This window comes from Chanos chanos, chromosome 2 (genome assembly GCF_902362185.1).
Source record: "Chanos chanos chromosome 2, fChaCha1.1, whole genome shotgun sequence".
Taxonomy (NCBI): Eukaryota; Metazoa; Chordata; class Actinopteri; order Gonorynchiformes; family Chanidae; genus Chanos; species Chanos chanos.
Genome location: NC_044496.1, coordinates 50812176 through 50837056, shown reverse-complemented (window position 1 = coordinate 50837056; position 24881 = coordinate 50812176). Strand labels below are relative to the sequence as shown.

Below are 24881 nucleotides of genomic sequence, written 5' to 3'. Positions count from 1 at the left end.
CCTTCAAAGTCTGCCGAGATGTTCACTGAAAATTCAACTGACTTGCAAAAATAAACTGGTTTAGATTACCTTTAGGAACTTCTTAAAGAGTAAGACGGAGAGTATAATAATCGTTTTTCTTTTTGCTCTTTTTGCTTTACATCAGATACACTTGTGTTCATTCGTGTCCTTTTAGAAAGTAAAAGCGAGCACGCCGAGTTCTCTAAAGCGTCACTGGGCTCCCTAGCAACCGCTCGTTAATATAAAACCTCTATGGAGTATGCCTGGGGATTGTCAATAAGCACTCATATTGCGGCTGGCTCCCGCTAGACTGACGTGACCAACCGAGACGAATTTTAACTAACTGTAATAATAATAAGCATTTGTGCTACAAGCGCTTCATTGCTTAAAAAAATTACTTAATCAGCGTACCCGCTATCGTTCTTCAGGTTATAGTGATATTTTTTTCTTTATCTCTCCTTGGCAAAAATTGCGTTGTACGAATGCAAACTTAAGGCTTTAAAATTGTAAAGAGAATTTTAGGCACAACATAAAAACAGCTGTATATACCATCCATGAGTTCAACTATTTTACTGAATTACTAAAGCTCGTGGTCCCCAAAAAGATCTGGGCGCGTGGTCCCCAAAGAAAGGCAGCTTGAGACGCAAAAATGCTAGACGATATACAGGCGGTAGGTTCACAAATAAAGAAATTCAAATTTTTCAGGATAGAAAATTCAACATGACATAAGTAAACAAACTGAACAACAACAAATGCTTCAAACTCAAATTCGATGTAATTCGTTATATATTTGTGAGACTGGTTTCCTCAAATATTAAAGTCGATTAGCTACGCATTTAGCTAGGCGTCAGTTAACCTCTAGCTAACATGCAACCTAACCATGGTTATAATTATATTTTTATTCCCATCTGTGTCAGGTTATTAGGGTGCTGCTCACTGAGGTTCATCGGCAGGATGAACAGCCGAGGCGTATCACTGAGACTGGAGGGCTGTTAATTCTAATCTCGGCAAAATATGTCATGACATATGATCAACCCATTTGCACGAGTATGATATTGATACATTATCATTCTGCCCATTTTGTCACATTGATAACATTTATTTTTACGAAATGCAATGTCGCTTTTGCTTTGCTCTCAATTATGTTTTCTGGGCATGGGCAGTCGCGGCCGCCGGTCCCTGGTGCCGCTCAGTCTCAAAAGACGAAACTCAGAGTGGTAGGTGGCAGGTTAGCCCTGATCTAGATAAACATTCTGACGTATGCTACATTTTGGCAGTGTAACGAATCACGCTGGGTATTTGGTTTTTAAATTATAACCTACATATATTTCAGTATTGATGGAGAAGCTTCCCATGTCTGCCTCACACTGCACTTGTCCAGACGAAGAGGAGATCCACACATTTATGGAGTCTTTTGGGTCCCCACATTTCATCGTCTCCCTCCCAATCTATATTACTTGTGTGTAAATGCCTCTCTCTGGTGCCTCTCTCTGGTTAATCCATCCTCCTTACTAGAGCCTATAGTCTAAAAGGCCACAGCTTAGCTTTTATGTTAGACTAAGGATTTTGTCAGATTTCACTACAAATTGATCCATGACATAAAACATTTAGAGGAACACAAATGTAGTAAACGAAGCGATATGCTGAACTGTCCTGGGCTAAAAGTCCTGGGCTAAAAATCGCTTTCGGGTAATTTTATATCCAGCAATGTATTTCATTCATCATTTAACTACCTTTAACTTACTGATGCTGAGTACAGTATTGATATATGTCTTAGTGTGAAACTGCATAACTTGACCGTAGTATTTATTTCTTGTTTTCATGTAGATAAGGCGAAAACACAGTCTCTTACTGCTGATCTCTTAAAGATTCAGAGATTTCTACACAGACTCAGCCTGGTTCATTCAAGGGTATGAAATCATCATTAATTTCCTAAGATATAGTAACTTTGCCTCATAATGTTTATCTAATTCTGTTTCTCGTTCATGTAGGTGGAAATTCTCTTCAAGTTTAAGAGTATTGACTACACATACCATCACACATTTGGGTATGTAAAACTGTTAACAGTCTAATACGAAAAGCTGTTAGCATGTGTACTGTCATATGTACCTAAAACTTTAGCTTCATTATGTTCTCAGACTTCAGAGGTAAATTAATAAGGTTCATTGGTACTGTTTCTTTCCATTTCATAATTATTACTATGTCCTTGATATGATAGATGCATTTTACTCTTAAATACACCAGAACCTATTTCTCTTCTCTTTGTTATCCATCAGGGGCAAGGCAGAAGCCAGAGTCTCAGGAATGGATCAGGCTATTGTCATGGACAGCACCAGATATGGACTGTTGGTCTTTGTTGGTCTTCTTTTTTTTTTTTTTTTACTGCTAAGTTCACTTCTAAAACGTCTTCCTATTAATCAATGAGAGAATATCTGTCTTGCATTTCTGTGGCTGCCCCTATAGGTGCCCATTCTCTCGAGGACCACTGCCATCTTGCAGCAGGCTGCACCCTGTTTTAGGAGAGAGGGTCGAGCTCTCGCTCTCCTCAGAGGCAGTGGAGACGGGGCTATGTGGAGAGATTAGCTTCGTTCCCATGGCAACGCTCGGACCATGCATGGCTCAGTATCCCAACTGGCCGACTCGCCTGTCGCGGATACGTATATCCTTTTTAGACGTGGACGAACGTCCATCGACACTTTTCCACATGTTACCTCAGTCTGAAGGGAAGTTAGGACGGATTTCACAAGGTGTTATTATTGTCTTGATTCAGTCCTTGATTGCTGGGACAAGAAGATCCATAAATATGTCAACGTTTCCTCAACGTTGATCACACGTGTTTGTGTACGGCCCCTGTAAGATGCCTCTGATGAGAGCAGCCGGAGAGGAACCCATGAGCTTTCTGAGGAAACTTGCTGCCTCACTGTCCTGGACAGAGCTGGGCCTGTCTGGAGTCCATTATACTGAATTACAGCCAAATGAGGGTAGACTCCAGGAGTTAACCAGAATGAATGATCCACTTCTGTCTCTGATAAATTAGATCTGTATTACAAAAAAAAAAATTGAAATACCCCGAATTGTAACAGATAGCCGTTTGGTAATTAGATATAAGATGTTTTATGTAGTGTGCAATATTGTTTTCTCATTGTAGACTACCCATATGCCGACATTGAGTTTTTAGTAGAAACTGATGTTCATCCTGAAAGGGAGCCAGAGGGGAGTACTGTCATCCGACAGGAACCAAAGCCAGAATGCAATCATGCCATAGAGCAAAGCATTACTCTGTTTTTCCTCCTCCAACACAATGACCCTTTCCAGTCCCAGCTCTCTGACTTCATCAGTAAGAGTGATTTTACTTTTTCTTAAACTGGACTGCTTATGAAACAAAAATGATGATAATGACGTCTAATTTGAACCTTTTAACAACCAGATTGTCTTAGCATTAAAGAAAATGAAAGGCTATCAGATTTACTCATTGAATCTGTTGAAATGAAATTGCTGATTGAAATTTGAGTTAAATTGCAGCTTAATTTTTTTCTTAAATGGATCAGCTAGTGAAGAGGTTTTGGAGAGGCATTTGGACAGACTACTTTGGCTCAACAGAGAGAAAGTGCAGGCTTCACTACAGTCAGTTCTGCAAAACACACTGATGAGCTATAAGAAAAGACAAATGGTAAGCTGATTTATATTCACTCGCGTTCATTTCAAATACCTAACATCTTTTCATACATTGAAAATCTTGTTACACTTTGGCTTTAACTGGCTGGCTTTACTCTGTCTGTGTGTGTGTGTGTGTGGGTGTGCGCGCGCGCGTGTGCGCATGTGTGCATGTGTGTGTGTGCGCATGTGTGTGTGTGTGTGTGTGTGTGTATGTGTGTGTGTGTGTGTACCAGGCCAAGAGAAAAATGCAGTCTGCTCTATCAGTCATGCTAAACTCCATGACAAGTGTAGTCAGCAGCAGCAGCAGTGCAAGGTTCAGGACGGCCTGCCTGGATTACATGAGGGTACAGCGCTGTCACAGTTTATTCACTCAGAGAGAGCTCAGAAACACTTCTCTTCTCCAAACTCTTCCTAACATCTATATCCATCAACCTAGACTGTGCTTTACTGTTATCATTTGAGATACAGACTGTTAATTTTGAAACCCCAAATTTATTAACCTCTTCTCAATAAAGATTTGACATTAAATTTGTGTGTGTTTCTTTATTTCAGGTACAGGATACCCACGAATTATCAGCTTCTCTGCGTCAGTCTTTTCAGCGTATAACAGACAGTCGGTTTGTTCCTAGTTGTGGGTGTCGTGCTGGAAAGGTGCCTATTCCGTCATTCTATTACGTTATTTATAGTAACGTCTGGAGTAGCCTCTGAGAAAGCACTGTATTTACCAACACAGATTTATCATCACAACAAATTTATCTCTCAAGTGTTATACATATATATTATTTACTGACTTTAAATGCTTTCCTCTAAGTTTTTCCTTTTTTCACTAGATTGAAGAGGGCGTGAACTTTCACCAGAATGGATCTGGGACCAGGGAAGGTGAGCTGCTCTTAGTTTCTCCTAGTTTTTAAGAATATGACAAAATTTGGCGATGTCAGTACACCATTTTCATGACCTTGTCATTAACATGTTTCAAATTGACACTGTGATAAATATGTCATGTTGGTCATGTCAACCAGACCTGGTTCTTAAGAGAGCTCATCAAAGAGGACAGACATCCTGTGGTTCTAAGAAACAGTGTTCAGAGAAGACCAATGTGACACCCTCATCATACTGTCCTAGCACCTCAAGGATGACCATCTTTCTCATGCAGCCATCCCAGAGTCAGCATAGTCACCTGGGCAATACCACTCCCTCCTCTTCATCCTCAGGCACCTCCGAGTTTGAAAACGAACAAGTGAGGTTTAAAAATAAAAAACTTAATTATAAATATCAAATGCACATTGTCTTGTCTGTATTCACAAAACATGTTTTTTTTGGTGTATTAATCCGCTTAACTCTTCACTTCCTCACGTTGTAGGTGGAGAAGGAGTGGCTCCAGGAGATTGAAAATATACCTGAGTGGGACTGAAGCTGTTCATATTTATGCTTTCCTCTGTAGGAATGACATACACCATCATCGTTTCCTTCATTCATTTTTTGCATCCTTTTTCGTATCATTTTTGTATCTCTAATGAGATAAGACAACATCTTGTATTGAGACGAACATCTGTGTTGAGACTATGTTGTGTCTCCAACTGGTGTATATTAAAATCCAGTAATCTTTGTTTTTGTTTTGTCTCCAAACCACTGACAAGTTTTTGTTCCAAAACCGTGCTGTTCCCATGATGTCCACACGAGGGCTGGAGAATCTCTGTCGTTCGCCAGGGCGAACTTTACATAGACCTTAGTCAAGCATCCCTGATAGAGTCGTTTGTGTTAATACATGGAAAGACTTGAAATAAACATTTGCAAGAGGAATGTCTGTCTCAAGGACGTTTTTATTTTCAATCCTCGTTATTTAATTTATCATTTTATTCTAACGCTATTGTATGTATTTCCCACTCTGGACATGAAGCATCTGTGAAGTTTATCCACAGTTTTAACTGAAATCAAACTTAATGAAGTTAATCACATCAGCACTGAAGCACACTGAAAACGCGCTTTGTGTGGTGAAAAAAAACATGTAATGTACCATTGCTAAAAAAATCAAGAATTTACAAATGACCTTGGGCGCTGTCAGTGGTGCCGATTGTCGCAAGACTGTAATCAAATGGGTGAAATAAGTTCTTCGCCTACTCACGCTGTATCGCGAGAACAACGTCACTTTCACCCTGAATGTTTGTGTGGTACGTTGAAGGCGCAATGCTTAGCTGGCTATGTTCTAGTGAAAAGTAATGATGGACTGAAATGCGGATACAAAGCTGCTGCATAAAGGTAGGCACAATGTCTTGGCTTGTCCGTATTCGTAATATGTGAAACGTACCCATTACGTGAGTACTCTTTCTGATGTAGCTTGATTGTTAAGGTAGCTGGCTACTAGCTGGCGCTAGCTTGTTCAGCTCTCATACCCTACCGTCAAGTACACCGGCTACAGTTTGCTGCTTAACTAGCTTAGCAATGCTTGTCATTTGCAAGGTAGCCTCTGGTCATAGTAAGTCAATGTTGCTTCTTGGGGCTCCGATAGCTTAGTTTAGAGTTTCCCCCAAACACATCCTATTGCACATCCAAGCGCCATGGTTTAACACTCAGTTGTCATTTACAGTTACCAGATAGTTAACGTAACACAGTTTAACCATCTGCAAGATCGATGCTAGGTAGAGACATCAAGTAATGCAGTGTTGTTATTGACAGTTTATTTCATGTGAGTTAGCTAAGCTGAATAGATATGTTTCATCATATCATAACACAACGGTAAATTCTACCTTTATATATGTGTGTGTGTGTGTTTCAAAAACTGACTTTCCTTTTTGTTGATCGTTTCATGCTTCGATATTTTATTATTAAAGGGTTTTAGCTATTGTCATACTTGCTAGCTGCCATTCAGACAGAAAGCAAATTTTGACAAGATTTGACGCTGACCCTCTGGCGAACCAACGCTTAGCAGGCGGACAGCTAATCTACATATATATTAATGTCAATGTATAAAATGTACCTAGGTAAATGAAAGTGATTGGTCGACCCTAAATATGTGGTCAAACTGTACAATAGCCTTTAGCTTACTAACCACAAGGGAACAGCGACAGAGGAGCATTCTTGCACTAAGGATGGGCACATGACATGTATCAAAGGCATGACATACGTGATGGTTCTACCATTTACTAACTGGCCACGTTACGCTTTTCATCCCTTCGTTCAGTCGCTTGAATGTAAATCTATTTTGGATAAGATATACAAATGTGTTTCAATTACGATATTTGAATCATATCTCCACATTTGAGTGTCATCACGTAGATGTGTGAAAAATGTGCTTTGAACGGTCAGCAGGTTCCAGCGTTGCTCTCACAGCCTTTCCCCAGTGAGGATGTTCCCCAGCCTGGCTCATAGACCATGGCAAATCTTTTGCAGGGTGTACCTGCAACAACGTGCCCCCTTATCACAGCGGCCCACCAGGTTGTTACGACCATGTTATGGTGAGATAGCAGCCCCTGATATGTCACTCCACTGTATTGTCAAATGAATTATTTTGTGTTCAGGCTTCAGTAGAGAGTGTTTCATTCTCTGTGTGTAGGATGGCAAAGTGGGGGAGGAATACACAATCTGTGGTTTAGCCTGCCTGACTCCAGGGTGGCATCATTAGCGTGTGGACAGGTCCAGTACTACTCTACCACTGGCAGTGGGAAAGATGAGCCTCCAGTAGAGGCCGATGGCACAAAGCCTACAGACAAAGTGGCTGCTGCCCAGCCCTCACCGGAAGCTTCTGGTAATGATTCCTCTTTGCCTTCTGTTTTGTTTGTTGACACACTGTCATTTTTGTCATCTTTTAGCTGGCAGGAAGTTACAGGTCTTGAATATTTGTTTTTTGTTTTTTTTTTAAATATCGGTTGTCATGGTCATTACCTTTTCTGTCTTACTTCCCGTGCAGCTTCAAGAGATAGAGGTTGTTAGTGAAGTATGACCAAGTGAATCTTGAATGTTAATGTTTGTTAAAGAAATGCAGACTTGACGTTAATCCACCCTTCTTTTCTTTGTACAAGATTCCAAACCCCAAGGTCTGACAAAAGCAGAGACTATTCAAGTGAAAGGTAGTACAATCTACAGTTGTATCTGGTAATACAATTCTCATTCAGATATGTGTATGTGGTATTTGTAGTTTTTAATTTTTTGACATTGGCCTTTGTCCTCAGTACGGGCTGTCCTGAAGAAGAGGGAATATGGTACCAAGTACACTCAGAATAACTTCATTACTGCAGTCAGAGCTATGAATGAATTCTGCCTCAAACCCAGGTAATGCACCATCAGGAAAACAAACAAACAGTGACTTAAGTAAAAGATCAGTTGCTGACTTAAGGCCGATTTTGAAACGACGCATGTCAGTTATTCTTTCACAGTTCACCTACTTTCATTGTCTGTCTGTGTGTGTGTCTGTCTGTGTGTGTGTCTGTGTGTGTGTGTGTGTGTGTGTGTCTGTGTGTGTGTCTGTGTGTGTGTGTGTCTGTGTGTGTGTGTGTGTGTGTGTGTTAACAGTGACCTGGAGCAGCTTAGGAAAATTCGCCGGCGCAGCCCCCATGATGACACAGAGGCTTTCACTGTTTTCCTCCGCTCAGACGTGGAGGCCAAGTGAGCGCTCACTTCCTACATACACCTCTGTTATCTTTTTTAATCTTCTCTTTTGCATACGTTTGCGCATCATTAGTTCTCTGACTTGCATTTACCCATAGTCACTTTCTGTTTGTGTTCTCATAAAAATATGTAGCTTTTTACTTTTTTTAGACTAAAAAAAGTTGGAACTTTGCTTTGCTTAATACTGCAGTATTAGCGCTGAAGTGTAGATCTTGGTAGATTTCCCGCCTATAAAATTAAGACCCTGTGTTCTGTGAAATCCAGGGGGTAAAATACCATCACAATGTTTTGAGTTTCTGTATTCACTGAATGTGGTTCTGATGCATTTTCACAGGGCTCTGGATGTGTGGGGGAGTCAAGAAGCGCTGGCTCGAGAGCGAAAACTCAGGAAGGAGGTGGAGAGAGAATACCAAGAGAGTATGTTTCGCCTCGGTGACCTAATTATTTCAAAGATCAATATTTCGCCAAAGTGCATTTTGGACATTGATATCTAAATTATGTCCTCTTTTTTTTATTATGTAAAAGCTTTGTAGGAAGGTCAATGTGTCCATTATTTCTCTTGTATTCTTGTCTCAGATATATTCCGGAATCAGCAGTTGCTGAAAGAATACAAAGACTTTTGGGGTAACACAAAGGTGAATATGAAATGTTTAATGATGTTTTCCTCTTTGTGTTGTGGTCAAATGTTACCTACAGTCTGAAACGAGGTCAGACAGAATGTTTTCTATACCTTGTGTTCTACAGAGCAAGTTAAACAGTAAGTATTAAAAAAAAAGAGAGAAAAATAGTTCCATTTTCTCTCTGTGTGAATGGAGTTATGCCACTGTTCTTTATATGAGCCCTGTTCTTACAGAGCGCAGTCATTCGGTCTACATTAGCATTGCATTTGCTATTAACTCCACTCACACTCATAGTTCATACACATAAGCTGTTTTATGTCTGTTTGTTTGTTTTTTTTTAATTCTGTGTTTTCTGGGTGTTGCTTGTCTAATCACTACTCTGTAAAACGTATTTATCCGCAGCCTCGGTCAGGCAAAAGGACAACATTTCTGCTAGGGCCAGGAAAGGTGGTGATGGTAGCTATATGCATGTAAGTCTCCAAATTTGATCCAGTATCTCTTAGTACATGCTCTAATTTAATAGTGATGACCATGTGGCCATTTATAGTTTTTTAAATTGCATTTATGACACAATCTTTGAGTTATCTTGAATTATGGAGTGGGGCATTTTTCAGTCAAAGACCACATCAGTCCTCATGGAGAATTGTAGAAAAAGATGAGGTGACAGTGTATTTTGTGACTTGTTTGACCATTAGATTAAAGAGATTTGGTTATTGGACACGTGCATTCATGTGAGATGCTAGAAACAGTGTCATGTGAGTCTGTGCTCACAAGCCTGTCTTGGAAAACTGGAAGCATACTCTCACTGGAAATAGCAGTAAAACAATCTAAACATGCAACTGACACAGCCCAGTACGTTATCTTCAAATCAGTTGGATCAGTAAAGTTTCAATGAGAAATTTCAGTGCTTCAGAATTTACATAATCAGAGTGATGGTCATGACATGATTGATTTCCTTTATCAATCCTCAGAAACGGACTGAATTTCTTCTTCAAGCTCTTAGCTTGGGTTTACACTGGATCTGCTAGTATGTTCTCAGAGGCCATCCACTCTCTTGCTGACACCTGCAACCAGGTTAGATCACCGCCTGTTCACCTTTATGTTTCTCTACCACTGTTACAACCGATCAGTACTAAGGCAGTTTCACTTCTTACATACAGGTAGTGAGACCCACTACAGTACTTTCACCAAGTTCATCACTGGGTGTTTCCTGTTTCCTCCTCTCTGTTCCCCTTCTTCTCTCCCTCTCTCCTTCTCTGTCTCTTTCTCTGTCTGTATCTCTCTTGTAGGCTCTTCTTGCTCTAGGCATCAGTCAGTCTGTACGGAATCCTGATGCCGTTCACCCGTAAGAGTTCATTTATCCCACTCTGTTTCTCTGAAAGTGATTTGGCATTTTAGCTTGAGGTTTCGCTTAAGAAGCTGAAATGTTTTGCCTTAGCCAGGTATTTGCTTTAAAGCCGTAACCTTCGTCGTACTGCCTTCATACCTCTTTCTTGTTCCTGTTTTTTAAAGGTACGGTTTCACTAATATGCGTTACATCGCCTCCCTCATCAGTGGAGTGGGCATCTTCATGATGGGTGCTGGCCTGTCTTGGTATCATGGCATTATGGGATTGCTGCATCCTCAGCCAATCGAATCTCTTCTCTGGGTCAGTGGCCATACATCTAGAGGACGACAGTTGGAGTAATGAGAGACAGCCATTGGCATTACATTGTTTACTGAATGATGTGTGTTTTGCTCTTAGGCTTACTGTATCCTGGCAGGATCTCTAGTGTCTGAAGGAGGTAAGATGTAGTCCATCCTCTCCAGCAATATGTAGAAAATGGAAAGACAGAAGTGTAAATATACTGCAGTTCCTGTTGATTACCAGTAGTAGGCGCAAGGAGTATTTTCAATAAATGGTTTATGAACCATTATCTTTCACTAGGTGCGGTCAATGAAAAACATAAAGCAAAATCAAAGATAAAGAGGATTATACGTTTTTCTGATAGTCTTCATATTTCATTCTCCTTTCAGCCACACTGCTCGTGGCCATTAATGAAATTAAAAAGAGTGCACACCAGCAGGGAATCTCCTTCTATGAGTATGGTAGGTGACACCTCCGGGATTGAGATAATTGTTGATTCTCCTCGATCATAAAACGGCACTGCGGTTGTGAAAGGTTTTGTGTGAGTGCGTTCCTCAAAATTGGATCTCTTTCAGTCATGCAGAGTCGTGATCCCAGCACTAACGTGGTCCTCCTGGAGGACGCTGCTGCTGTACTGGGTGTTGTGTTGGCTGCTGGGTGTATGGGGCTCACTTCTCTCACAGGTACACACACACACACACACACAAACAAACAAACAGGCATTGTGCACACATTGTTACTTGGAGACCCAGGGATACTTACTGATTAATCCCCTTTTCAGGTGTGACACTATTACTGTCTCATTAACAGGTGGTGTTGTCAAATCCCTGCAGTCTGTTTTTATGATGGTTTTGATTACCTTGTTTATGTGTTTGTTTGCGATTAATGAATCTTTGTAAGTCTTTGTTAACGTTTGTCGAGAAGGTTTTGCTGTAGTTATAGCATATAAACAATATGATGTGCTGTTAAGACGCATTTGAGATGGACTGTATTTGTGATCACCACTAGAGGTCATTCTGGTACAACATATTGTCACAGAAGCAAAGACTAAACTGGACATTGTCTCTGCTTCAGGTAACCCATATTATGACAGTTTGGGTTCTCTGGGCGTGGGCACTTTGTTGGGCACGGTTTCTGCCTTCCTCATCTACACAAACACAGAGGCTCTGCTGGGTCGATCCATCCAGGCCGAGCACGTACAGAAACTCACCGAGTTCCTGGAAAGTGACCCTGCCGTCAGGTCAGACACACACCACGTATATACACACACACGCCTGTTCTCCCTCTCTCTCCCTCCCCAGTGTCCTTACCAACACAGCCTGGCCGTATATGGCATCCATTTACGTGATGTTATTCTATACATTTGGGCGAGAGGGCCACTACCCTGCTTAAAATAGCTCTGGATATCTCACGTCCACTGCTGTTGTCTCATGTAGACTTGTACATGTCCATAGGTTAACACGTTTTATTCGCCTGTGACCTAGTTGTGCATATATGAATGTAAATATGTATTTTTTTCATAGTTTTCAAATGGTGTTGTTACATGTCCTGTGAGAGGACATAGAGCAGTTGAGCAGCATTAACATCATTGGTAACCCTGAATCTTCTCTGTTTTTGTTTTTTTTCTCCAGGGCCATCCACGATGTGAAGGCCACAGACATGGGACTGAGTAAAGTGCGCTTCAAAGCTGAGGTGGACTTTGACGGGAGAGTGGTCACTCGTTCATACCTGGAGAAACAGGACATAGAACAGATCCTCAATGTATGTGCAGAAGAATGTAATTAAACTTGAATTTGTGTGGTTTACTCTGCATTTGGAACCACTGTCTATTTTCTGCTCAGCCTCTTTCAGGAAGACAACAGTATACTCCACAGAAATACTCTGTGATCTGCTAAAATCCTTAGTCATTGAACAGAGGGGTTTTATTAGGATCAAGAACTTTGTTAGGGTGGGCATTACTTGCAGTTCCTGGTGTTAGAAGCAGATGTTAAGAGGTTCAGAAATAGAACTCTGCTGATTCTAATCCCAGCGGGAGATGATTCTGCTGTATTGCCCTTCAACAAATATTTCGTTCTGACCACCTGATTCATCCTTTTTTTTTTCTTCCCTGCTTTATTTGTACTGAAGGCTGTGAATAGCCTCAAGTTTTTCTGTATGTTTTTTTTTTGTGCTTTTGCGTGCAGGACATTCAGCAGGTGAAGACCCCAGAGGAGCTGGAGAACTTTATGCTGAAACATGGTGAGAACATCATAGACACCCTGGGAGCTGAGGTGGACCGCTTGGAGAAAGAGCTTAAGGTAGATCTCTCTCCACCCCCCCACCCCCAAGATTTTTTTTAATCTCTCTCCACCCCCCCCCCCCCCCCCCCCCTCACGGTCTTTCCTCTTTCCTCCCGCTGTTGGACGTGAGTCATGCATTCCCTCCCTGAACGTTGGATTAACCTGTGCTGTCAGAGCAAATTAAACTTTACATTAAACAGATACCAAACTCACGTATGGAGCGCATACCAAAAGGAGCTGATTTGGTCGTGTCATTTAATCTCTCCAAATAAACTCGAATTAAACTTGTTCTATCCATGCTGTATTTTGAAAGGAAACAAGGCTTGATTTAACACAGAGCCTACTTGCCTACAGATGTTTTACTGCATTTTAGTGGAATCTGTAATGAGGTTCTTTGGCATTTCATGAGACCCATTTCTCATCTTTTTTTTAAATCGCATATTATGGCTTTTAATTACACAATTTGCATATTTCTGGTATTCTTACTTTTTTTTCCCCCACAAAGTAACTCCCTCTCTCTTTCATACACAGCAACGTAATCCAGAGGTACGGCATGTGGATCTGGAGATCCTATAACGCGGTGAAGAACAGGAGCAAAGTCATTTTAACAGCGGCAAACAGGAGGGAAGTAGAGGGAAAACAAGCCAAGCCTCGTTTCGGTCTGTTCTCTCCAAAACCAACTCATCTGATGAAGTCTTACTTTTCAACAGTCCCTCAGCATTTGAGCTCTAGGTTATTGCTAGTTTCTTTTTCTTTTTTTTTTTTTTTTTTTTTTTTGGTTAGTCTTGAAAACTACCTTTCCCGCAATCAGTGTTACAAAGGTCAGAAGAACACCAGTCAGATTTGATTCAGGAATTCTGCTGAAACCGCAGTCTGTCTATCCAGAGCTCTTGCATGTCTGAACTGATGGTGCTTTGCACCTTGTCATCACCATTCAGCCCCATCAGTGAACCATCAACGCTGATTCAATCTTTGGCTTTTGATTAGCTGACACAATGCATGATGGGTGATTTTAAAACGATGTCCAATAGGCTGCTCTGTTGAAAGGACCAGTGTCATTTAAAGGTTACCAGTTAAACATTCTTCAGTGAAAACACTCTTATTCCTCAAGCACTCACGTTATAATACAACATACAAGGATTCATGACAGTACAAAACTGTGACGTTTGAAGGCAACTTGCTTTCCAAAAGCACTCATTTAAAAGTATATGAGAAATTATAAATGTTCCTTCTTACGGTGGAAATAAGTGATGTAAAGATTTGATGGTGTGTTCCACACGCACCAGTTTATAGAATGAAGTAAATTAATAGGTTCATTAGTGATGATAATTAGGGTTTATAACAATGAGGATGTCATGTGATAATAATAGTGTATTTCAGTAATGACAGTACATTTCTGAATGCTGACAGGTGTAAAATTTGATGAGTATGTTGACCAGAAAAAAAAAATGATGTTAACCGTTCATCTGAAGCACTTATAGAAAATCAAAGCCATATTTGAAACCTTCAACAAAAAATCGATCGCATTCCTCTCTTTCCAAAATGGCTTTCCTCCCAATTCTTCCCAATTCAGTTGGCAAAATTAGCATTTGGAAATTGATAAAATGCCAAAGATTGCATTTACTTACCCCTGCTAGTTCAATAAATATGAAGCCAGATGTACAATTTCCCACAATCCATTTTACACTGTTGTACAACAGTGTATAAAACTTTTCATTAAGCTGAATGGTGAGGATTTCACCACTTCAGGCTCCTCCACTAATTATACTAATACAGTACTTGACATGCTGATATGAAGATGCCATAGGATGTAATTGAAACTGTTCAAGTGTTGGCTATTGAGGCAAGTCCTGAATAGACAGCGAGATTGTATATGACCACCTGAATCCAAAGACGGAGCAAATGTCCCTCGCACCATTGTAAATAACCATAGAATTCATGGGAGAGACTCAATGGCAGATTCTCAGTTGGCTTAGATGTAAAAATGTAGATTAACACCAAACAGGTATAAATCTGTAAACGCAGTTAAAACATCCCAAAGCATACTGTGCTTTTCCCTGGTCATTAATGATCTGTGGTGTAGACATGCTCAGACAACTCATAGTTGATTGTGATGTCTTGTGTTGAAGTCCAACAGACTATCCCAGTATCATCTGTTAGGAAGGATCTGGTATACAGTTAATTGTAGTCCTGACTGGACTTTAAACCATAGCTTAATTACCGTATGTGTGCACCAATGGTCAGACAAACACTATATGTCACATGATCCTCCATAAACAATGCTGGTTGGGTGGGTATCTGCAAGCTTAGCTGGAGAGTGGAGTCTGCTGTCTGATGGGTGAGCGTTGTTTCTTTTTGAGAGGGGATATTATAGGCTATATATATTTTTAAAATATGTTTATTGACGATGTATGATTGCTCTTTGGTTAGTAAGGTCTTTGGAAGGTGATTTAATAAATTGCAATTAATTTATTAAAGTGTATTTTGAATTCCTTTTTCTTCTCTCTGTTCATTGCTGAGTCCTAATGAAGATGCAGGCATGCCACTTACCGAAAGCCTTTTCAGACCTGAGCAAATACTGTTTGAAATTTGAATTTTAACAAGTTTTGTGAGTGAAAAGAAGAACAATGCTTAGACACAGGATGAATGTATGATTTTGAGCATAATATTGGTGAAATCAACCGATCTGACATACAGTGCCTACATGCCTCCCTCCAAAGGCATTAAAACCATTGGTCAGCTGAATCATCAATAGACCTGACTTACATTGGGATTGGCTCAGATAGCTCTCCATAAAAACATCATCGGAGATGCTCCAACCTAGAGCTAGAATTCACGCTCTCCGAATGGTAAGATTCCATGTGGATTGCATTGTTAGCTAAAGATATTTTGAAATTCCGAAACAGCAAGGCTGAAAAGGACCTGTGCTTCATGCAAGGTGCATTTTCACGAGCGTTTAATCAGTTACCAGGGGGAATAGTCAATTTCAAAAGATTCGGGCAGAAGAGACGTCGGAAATGTGTCGCGCATCTTAAGCTCCAACGCAGTGCTGGTCACCATGAAAGGAAGCGCCACGGATGGAGCCAGTGCGACGATACAGCGTTTTTCCTGCCATGGTTAACGAGGGGACATTCGGCACTGTAGGTGTAATGCAATACGCAATAAAATGTTTCCTACCAACACGTTCAGTTATGTGGAGGCATCGGGGACGTCTTGTGACTGAAGCGCGAGTCGCGGTCGCATGTCGTTCCCCATAATGTCGCTCGGGTTTACGCAGGTGTTCGCTATGGACTGTGGAAATATTCTTTGCCTACATATAGTAGATTGTTACTTAACAGGCAGCGTGAAACCTTATCTCAGTAATCATCGGTTGGCTACCTCGGCGAGGAAAGTGTGAAGTACAGTGAGCAGTTACGGTATAACCGATTACATTAAAACTGTTTATACTATCAGCCATTGTTCATTTATTCTGTAATGTTTGAATAACTGTATCGACAGCAGGTATGATACTCATATCTTCTGAATGTATTTGTTCTCATTGTGCGTATCACTGCTATTTAATTCCAAGCCTTTATACCAAGGGGGCGCAATTGTCCATCACTTGATGGCCGTATCCCTCATCATTAATCACCGTGTAGGGTGTGAATTCCAAGGAATACCAACACGCAAGGTAGTCAGTTACATATAGTTCACTGTAATCGTGTACTTTCCCTCGTGTAAGCTATAAATGTTCTAAACATGGACAAGAAAATATCTTTTGTGTTATGCTCTTTGCTTTTAGCCTCTTTACAATGCTGCCTTGTGGAATCAGTATCAAGCAGCATTGTACAGGGCTATGACAGCGTAGAGACTTTCCTCAATGCAATTCCTCAACAGGCAGTTGACATCACCCATACAGACGCACGATGTGAGACGCACTGGGCAACATGAGTAACAGGGAGTGAGCGACTTTTGACAGTAGCAAACCGTTGTGTATCTGGACTTATTATATGTTTAGCACCTTTTCTGGTTTGTCTTTCAAAGGCATCAAGGGAGCTGTGGAAATAGAGCACTTGAGTATTGTCGTGGTTAGAAAGGGAAATTACAGGGCTAAATATAACTCTGGTCCTCCTTGTAAATGATCAGTTTAAACCGTTTACATGGTTTGAATAATTTACCTAAATCCTAGTGGCACTGATCCACAGCAGACTTATGAAACAGGAAAGTCTTTTGTTTAATCTTGACTCCTAGCTACAGTGCTGGTACTAATAACAATTTTCAGTACTTGAGTTCCTGGATTTAACGATTTGATTATTTGTAGGTAGCTACTGTGAAACATGATCAGAACAAATATTGAGACAATTAGCCACTGATAATGGGGTCCAGAAATGTAAGTCTTAACAGTGAGGTTTGATGTATTGCACAGCAGAGAAAACTGTTTCCAGTTTGCATGTTTGAACTATTTTGTGACAATATAATAAGTTACTTATTCAAAATACAGTCTGTTGAACAGTCTACTTAACATGTTTTAAATCATAACAGGGTTGAAAGGAGAGAGTGAAGAGATGTTCAGGTATTTAAAATAACTTGGAATCACACAAGTATTTAAAGTAATTCATAAAATATAGACCATGAAAATCACAAAATACATATAAGATGGTATATGTTGTTGTGGGAAATGTGGAAAATGGGCAGTTACACACACACACACACACACACACACACACAATTCTGGCACCAGTTATACTTTACTTACTCTAACAAATGTCAGTAAAAAAAAAATTTAGTCATTGACCAATCACATTGTTTTCTCAAAAACAATTTATTGACAATTCTCATGGGGGGGAAAAAAAAAAAAACCCAAGTCCTTTTATTTCTAATTCAGCCCCTTGCATGGCCAGCAGGGATGGAAGAGGAGGGGGAGGGGGAGGAAGAGAGGCTTGTTCTGGGTGCTGGCACTAGGAGAGGACCTCACGGAGAGCAGCTGGAGCAGGGCTGCAAGCCGTTCTCATTGCAGGCGGTGCACTTTAGGGCTTTGAAAGAGTCTGTGAAGCAGTTCCGGAACACGGACATCTTACTGCCATGGCACATTGGGCATGGGATGAAGGCAAACCCCCCACAAGTCTGGCACGTTTGGGGGTGCTGAACCCTCTGCAAATCCAAAGACAAGAGAAAGTATTTGAAGTGAGACAGGTCTCGATTGACTGAACTCATAAATAAAGTATCTGACCTGTCGGTATTAGCTTTAAGAACAAATAGTACATTGGCACCATACTTGGTATTTTCACTTGAGAATCATTTTTGTGTGCGTTGGCACAGTTTTACAGAAAAGAGAGTTTGATTTGGTAACAGAAAGTCCAAACCTTGAGTAAAAAACCTGCTCTGTGAGGAAGAAGTCTCAATTTCAGGTCACTGTTGTGAAATGTTTTTTTCACTAATGTGTGTGGGCAAATTTGTTCATACACAGAAACAATGTTGCTATCATTTATTATTCATGGGCATTTATTGATGTGTATCTATTATTGATGGAGGTTTACTGATGTATAATTCATACTGTATTAGTACCACATCTCAGCATTTACACTTTCCAGTCAGGATACTGTTGGATCAGGGCATGACAAACCTGACCTTTCATTTCTATCATTAGAAACACTGAATGAGGTGAATGCAGTCTCTGAAAGATATCAAGGGCACCTAAGGAAACTTATGTTGTCTTCTTATGCCAAAACAAAACATAATGCTAATTTTTCTGTCAACATGCCACAAGGTTATCTTTTCAAAGATATGTTAAGGGCAAATAAAAATATGGCTAATCTAAACATAAATGTGTTGTAGTTTTCAAGTGTGTGTTGGATATTACACAGTCAAACTTTGAATGTCAGTTTGAGTGAATGTTACAAAGCGTTTGTTCAATATGCATTCTTGGTCAAAGTTATCCTCCACAGCATGGCTCTCATTTTAGACAGCAAATAAGGTAGTATTCTGATATATATTTAAAGATTTACAATGAAAAGAATGAAATAACAAAAAATGAAATGTTTCATTCTGGAACGAGACAAAATAAATTGGATGTAAAATGTTCTTTGGCTGTATTGGATTTTTGTCGGTCGCTCAGTATGACCATATGATCATTGAGTGTGTGTAAACTTCTGAATACCTCTATTTTGGTGAGGAGATCCTGAAGTTCCCCTGATTCATTCATACTCAGTATTTTCTCTGCGCCCTACACAGTGAATATAAGACCTTATGTTACTCATTATTAACAGGAAAAAACATAGTTTCACTGATGTTTAAGTTATGCCAAAGGCTTTTAATGGTGATCCAGTAGCCGTCAAGGATGCTTTGGCAGTAATAAATAGGTTAGTCATCAGAAAATCCAGGGTTTGTAGTGAATGCTTCTACTAAACGCCTGGTTCCTCTAACAATTGTAAATTGAGCTCCCATTTCGTTGACGTGACTAGATTCCCAATTGTAAAACTGATTAGTATTACTCGGGCTACATACAGATATATGAATAGACAGAAGATAATGATGGACTGCACTGACCCCAAGGTAGTGTCCATCAATGAAGACCACAGGGAGTGACGGAGGTTCTCCCACTCGTTTACATCGTCCTTCCAGTTCTTTGCCATATTCACTGTCCAAGGCAATGTTCTTCTCCACAAACTTTACCCTGTGGTTCTGGAAAATCTTCCGCACCAGCTCGCACCGTTCGAACGTTGTCCGTACTACCCGGAAACTGGTAGTATAGATCACGATCCGTCCAAACTCCAGCGCGAACTCTGGCTATGGGAAACAGGGACAATGAGGGAGATGGTCAGTGATGTAATGATTTCTCTTACAATCGGTGATGATGTCATCAGACACCTTTTGCACTTTCTAATTTACCTGCTAGTGTTTCAAAAGATTTGCTCGTATGGTATGTTCTGTTGTAATTTATTACTTACCAGAGGACTATGTGGACTGCAAAACATATATGTTTTAATTCTGTCATGGCACATGAAACAACGCTATTAAAGTATTAAAAAGGACTCATTCATTCCAACCAGTTCAACATATTACAGTTTCACTGAAAAAGTAACATCATTTAGATTCATGCCGTAACCAAGAGGCTGCGAGACACATTTGGAGAATGACCCTGTGCTGGTTTCATTTGATTGCATTCAGCAACTTGTCACCTCAGTGACAGGAAGGCTGTGAAACTGTGAATATGAGGCTAGGAAGCAGAAGTATATTCTTATCACATTTCTGCAAAAGTGTGAAATATATATCAGAAATGCACCTGCTACAAGACGTAAGTGCAGATTATTTATACTTTCAAGCTTTTTTTTTTTTTCCTTAACAGTGAGTTGACACTTTCATCTATTTTTATTTATCTATTCTTAAAGCCAAAATTGAAATGTAAGAGATTTATTTTAAGTGTACCCATCCATCGTAAACCCTTTTCATGTTTAGATTGTGATGCACCTAACATACACTCAGTGGCCAGTGTATTAGACAGAGCTGTGTAGCACCAAGTCAGACCCCTCATTGCATCCCTGGTGGGATGTTGGTTCATGCTAATGCTGTGGTTTCATGCAGTTGCTGCACAAGCCCCTCAAATTAAGTGTTATATTCCTGAAACCATTTTGAGCATGCTATGAGACATGGTGCAGCATCCTGGTGGAGGTGTTCATGTGATAGAGGGTAAACTGTAGCCACAAAGGGACACACCTGAACAGCAGCAGCAGCAGTGTTCAGATAGGCTGTTCAGATAGAGCTTGCTCAGGTGGGCATAGGGGGAAAACATTACACCGCTAACACCAGTCGTACGTGCCGCTTCTGCCAGGCAGGATGGGCCAATGGTCTATCTCACGCTTTCATCAAATCTTGATTCTGCCATTAGCGCAAAACAGCAGGAACCAGGATTTGTGGAACCACCTGGCAGCTGTCCAGTGCTGGCAATCATCTGCTCACTGGAGCTACTTTCTCTCTGTAAACTCTACATATTGGTCCACATGAAAAACCCAGGAGGGTGGGCTTTAGATACTGGAACCAGTGCACAGTGTACCTGTGACCAACAGTTGTATCACACTCTCTTAAATCACCTGTTCTGGCCATACAAACATTCAGTCGAACTGGAACCTGATGCCTCGATGTTTATATACATGCTTTAGATGGTGATCTACAGCCATGAGCCATGTCTGTAGGACTGTAGGATTGATCCATTTTCATGGTGGTATATATAACACACTGCCCACTGAGTAGTAGGTTTTGAAAACCAGTTTAAAGGGCACCTATCATACATACAATAATTAAAATCTGCAATGGTGATCTTGGCAATTATAGTTAACAATAATCTAAGTTAACAATCAATGATTTAATTATCACAAATTTCTAATCTTAATATTCTCATATTTGGTGTAGAGGTCAGTTATAGCAATTCACTACTCCATATCATGAAGTAAAATTTGGAAGAATTTGTACTTATTCCTAGAATATTTTGTGTCATGCCTCATTAATTAAAGTGGTTCACACTGTATGCATGTTCACATAAACGTGAACTGTCTTAAACACCTATAGTCAAAATACATTTAATACTTTGTGATGACAGCTTTAGTCAGGCAGGGTAATGAAAGTGTTTCTGATATGAAATTTATGTTAACAGTTCTTGTCAAGCACTTTTCTTCAAGTCTCTCGCAAGGCTGAAACTCTTAGAGACCAAATTGTTTTTCTAGCATGTGATGTCTAACAAACTACACACAGAGGCAAATGTGACCCATTTGGTATGCTACCCCTCACTGGGTGATTGGCTGTAGTAATTATAAGCAGATTAGCTTACGTTAGACTTTCATAGTTCAAGATATGTTTTCAGGAAACTGTAAATTTATTTTACATGTCTGATATAACATTGCATACATTATATAAACAAATGAAAGAATGTACTTGACTCATCAGTCTTAAAATTGTACTGTGGGGTAGCAACAGTGACTCAGTGTGCCCTTAAATTTTTTAAGCTGTTGAAAAAAAAACAAAAACACTATAGACCACAGTTTTTCATCAAACAACAGGTGGGGTCTGTGTGTACTGAATGTTTAGAAAGTGGAAGTCTCGAGAATTCATTAACCTGATTAGCTTCTCCAAAACACTTAAAGAAATGCATCATTAATCATTAATTACACGGTGACCTTGTCCTCTTAGTGAGCTCACTTCTCAGACACGAGCCTGGGAGAAAAGAGAAAGAATGCCAGCATCCAATCGGAATACCCTCCCTCGCTTCTGACAGAATTGTTCTAACGGACGGAAAGCTCTCAAACACATTCATCCATCAGGGATGTTAAATATAGAACATACATTTGGGTCACGTGTGCTGCACTGTCTCAACTCTAGTTTTGAAATGAGTCATATGACTCATCTAGCAATGGAAATAATCATTAGGAAAAATGAGGCTGGTAACTGCCAGTAAAACATCTGCTAGTATCTTTCCTCTAATCACTTTCTCTGATTACTCACCATACTGACTTTAGAGAGACTGTCAAAAAGCACTTTCTCTGATTACTCACCATATTGACTTTAGAGAGGTTGTCAAAAAGCACTTGGCCCGCACTGACTTTGTGCTTTACTCCACGGACGGTCCCGTTTTTACTGAGAATGTTCACTCGTTTGGTGCTGAAGGTTCTGTCCCCGGCGCCGCCGGCAAACACGAGGAGGTCATCGGGCTCACTCTCACTGTCGTCAAGCTCAGAGCCGAGATATCCGCAAAGGTGTCCATTGAGGTCTCCGCTGGTCGATGGAGTGCTGGCCCGGTCCGCTTCTGAACTGCTGGTGCAGTCTGAATCCAGGGAGTCTGACGGGCCTTCATCTTTAAACATCTCCTTGATAACCCTGCCGCTGTTCCCCGACGCCACACGGAACCTCACCCTCTTCTGGGGTTTTTCACCCTCTGGTTTCAACATCCTCCCCTCCATGGCAAACACAACGGACAGATTACATGGTCCACTGTTTGTACTGCTTTAATCCCTTGGTTTCATCGGTGAGTGAGCAGTATCCTCCATCACAGGTTCATCTGATTCCCAGAAAAACTGTCAACGTAGCGTGTATGTGCCCCAGAGTGAGATGGACTTCTGAGAAAGATTGAAGGACATTATCAGCCTCACTGCCAGTGTTACTGAACTGGTGAATAATACATGTCCCTGCGCCATGGTTACTGAGAAGACCAGCCATGAAGAAACAGGATAGTCCTCTTCAATTATGTATCATTCTTTAGTGTTTTTTATTCAGCAGCTTTGAAATTCACAAAACTACTCTATTTTTTACATGAAAGTGAATCAAGGAGCTTCTACATCTTTCACTTTTTTCTGAAGCATTGTATGTTTAGAGTAATATATGGGAAAAAAAAGTGATTGGAAATATTGATTTATGACAAACATACTTCAGAAGTGCTGATCCAGTCTGAGTTCAAGAGGTCGTGAGTTTATTTTTTATTTCTCCATCAAAAAGTTTAACTGCAAGCCATACCCAGGGAAAGATTTGTATATTTATACCTTACCTGTCGCACTAGAGCAGGATGTTGTGGGTAGTGTATTATGGGGTGCCAACATGCACACACCTGCCATAGATGAATGAATGAATGACATATGGGGAGGAAGAGGCGTCTTCCTATTGGCTGGTATTTCCCTCCTTTTGCATTGCAAAAGAACTGCTGCGGCAGCACAGGATAAGGCTGCAGATGTTCACTGTCTAGCCCACCCAGGCAGAAGTGGACTACACCATATTGTGTATACAGGCCATTTAATACGTACACTTCTTCTTTTTTTTTTTTTTTTTTTTTTGAGAGGTGATGAAATGGCCCTGAGGTTATGTGATACATTGGCTGTTACGCTGACACACACACATGTTGCTTAGTCAAGCTGTTTTTTTTGGAGAAAATCATTGACTGTTAAACTCCCTGTCTGTGCTCTGTCTCTCTTGCTCTGTCTCACTCCCCCCACCCCTCTCTCTCTCTCTCTTTCTCTGTTTATGCATGTGTGTTCAAAAGAGATAGAAGGGAAGACAGTGTGTTCCAGAATATTTTTGCATAACTTATTTGCATATTCGTCTCACATTATGAGAACTGAGGATGATTCACTCAGAAGGACAGACAGTTTAAAAAAAGAAAAAAAGAAAAAAGAACAAGGAAGACAATTTCAATTATGCACTAACTTTAGTCGCAAGGACAAGGACAAGAGGAACAGGAGGTCTAGTGAGTAGTAGTCATCAAACAGAGCTTTCTGTGGAAAGTTTATACTGTCTCTGCTGCACAAAATGGCCTCTAAACCATGTGGATGGGACATGTTTTGACAAACTCCAGCTGCCTCAGTGCACACATATATCTATCTCATTCAGAGGGGAGTATCTGTACTTAAAGACTCTTCATAGACTTATCTGAGTCAACCACAACACTGAGCTATTTCCTGACATACCCTGAATGGCCCAAACAGCCTGTGAATGAAGCACAAGTTAAACTTATCGTGCATTTGAATCAGAGACATGCCCTGAGCTGAGTTGGGAACTCTCAGGAGCATGGCCTAAAATTCAGACAGTACCACTTGCTGACTCCCTTCTCAACAGTTTCATCCCATGAAAATGTATCGAGAAGCAAATCCACTATCTGAAACCATTTCACTTCACCATGGAGAATCAGAACAAGAATCCCCCTCACCCTCATTTCAGAATTTTCTGGCATGTTCCGTCCCTATAATGTCAGTGTCATTGCTCCATTCATTTGCTTCATTATGATCATCATTATAATACGTAGTCATGCAACTTATGTCCACTCCAATTTTTTCATGCTGTTATGTATTTTAAGGCACGTGTCATTTTGGGACGTGATTGTGCAGGCAAATCTTTGGAGGGCACTAAATGATTGACTGGTGATTTATTCACAGTGTCACATGTTATAAAAATGACTGGCAGATAGTTGATACTATGCTCAGTTTCAATAAAGGCATAAGAGTGTTATACGTTTACAATAAATAATTATAGAAGGATATAATTAAAAGAATTATAGTACGGAATCTAAATTAATATAAAAAGATTAATTTCCTTAAATCCTTTAAGTCTAAAGCATTAATTATCTGATGCATTATTAGATAAATA

At 40.3% G+C, this 24881-nt stretch overlaps 3 protein-coding genes across 4 annotated transcripts; 2 read left to right on the top strand and 1 right to left on the bottom strand.

Moving 5' to 3' along the window:
* Nucleotides 1-649: 649 nt before the first annotated feature.
* On the top strand, nucleotides 650-5068 carry top6bl (TOP6B like initiator of meiotic double strand breaks). Its single transcript, XM_030765509.1, has 14 exons — nucleotides 650-670; nucleotides 1164-1217; nucleotides 1869-1910; nucleotides 1992-2047; nucleotides 2277-2345; nucleotides 2464-2659; nucleotides 2834-2981; nucleotides 3149-3337; nucleotides 3549-3670; nucleotides 3891-4001; nucleotides 4210-4308; nucleotides 4488-4536; nucleotides 4677-4894; nucleotides 5018-5068. Exons 1-14 carry the CDS (start codon nucleotides 650-652, stop codon nucleotides 5066-5068), a joined length of 1425 nt encoding a protein of 474 aa, XP_030621369.1.
* A 757-nt stretch (nucleotides 5069-5825) lies between these two features.
* slc30a9 (solute carrier family 30 member 9) lies at nucleotides 5826-15226 on the top strand. Of its 2 annotated transcripts, none has more exons than XM_030766644.1 (19): nucleotides 5826-5913; nucleotides 6964-7109; nucleotides 7208-7399; nucleotides 7674-7721; nucleotides 7824-7923; nucleotides 8164-8256; nucleotides 8594-8676; nucleotides 8836-8894; nucleotides 9282-9349; nucleotides 9851-9953; nucleotides 10169-10224; nucleotides 10392-10527; nucleotides 10624-10663; nucleotides 10896-10967; nucleotides 11082-11189; nucleotides 11581-11746; nucleotides 12138-12267; nucleotides 12690-12803; nucleotides 13317-15226. In XM_030766644.1, exons 2-19 carry the CDS (start codon nucleotides 7001-7003, stop codon nucleotides 13359-13361), a joined length of 1722 nt encoding a protein of 573 aa, XP_030622504.1. In that variant the 5' UTR covers nucleotides 5826-5913; nucleotides 6964-7000; the 3' UTR covers nucleotides 13362-15226. The 2 variants fall into 2 exon arrangements, with proteins under 2 accessions (XP_030622504.1, XP_030622503.1); XM_030766643.1 differs by having other exon boundaries at nucleotides 6961-7109.
* A 2509-nt stretch (nucleotides 15227-17735) lies between these two features.
* grxcr1a (glutaredoxin and cysteine rich domain containing 1 a) lies at nucleotides 17736-22711 on the bottom strand. Its single transcript, XM_030765508.1, has 4 exons — nucleotides 22307-22711; nucleotides 19311-19550; nucleotides 18922-18987; nucleotides 17736-17915 (listed from the first exon to the last, which is right to left on the bottom strand). Exons 1-4 carry the CDS (start codon nucleotides 22709-22711, stop codon nucleotides 17736-17738), a joined length of 891 nt encoding a protein of 296 aa, XP_030621368.1.
* Nucleotides 22712-24881: the final 2170 nt, after the last annotated feature.

Coding starts and splice junctions, on each gene's coding strand:
- top6bl (XM_030765509.1), top strand. CDS start 650: ATGCTAGACGATATACAGGCG. Junction 2,982..3,148: donor TGAATTACAGCCAAATGAGG/GTAGACTCCAGG, acceptor TTCTCATTGTAG/ACTACCCATATGCCGACATT. Junction 4,537..4,676: donor TGGATCTGGGACCAGGGAAG/GTGAGCTGCTCT, acceptor CATGTCAACCAG/ACCTGGTTCTTAAGAGAGCT.
- slc30a9 (XM_030766644.1), top strand. CDS start 7,001: ATGTTCCCCAGCCTGGCTCATAGACCATGGCAAATCTTTTGCAGGGTG. Junction 12,268..12,689: donor ACATAGAACAGATCCTCAAT/GTATGTGCAGAA, acceptor TTTTGCGTGCAG/GACATTCAGCAGGTGAAGAC. Junction 12,804..13,316: donor GCTTGGAGAAAGAGCTTAAG/GTAGATCTCTCT, acceptor TTTCATACACAG/CAACGTAATCCAGAGGTACG.
- grxcr1a (XM_030765508.1), bottom strand. CDS start 22,711: ATGGAGGGGAGGATGTTGAAACCAGAGGGTGAAAAACCCCAGAAGAGG. Junction 19,551..22,306: donor ACCTCTCTAAAGTCAATATG/GTGAGTAATCAG, acceptor TGTTTCCCATAG/CCAGAGTTCGCGCTGGAGTT. Junction 17,916..18,921: donor ATCTCCTCACCAAAATAGAG/GTATTCAGAAGT, acceptor TTGGATTTGCAG/AGGGTTCAGCACCCCCAAAC.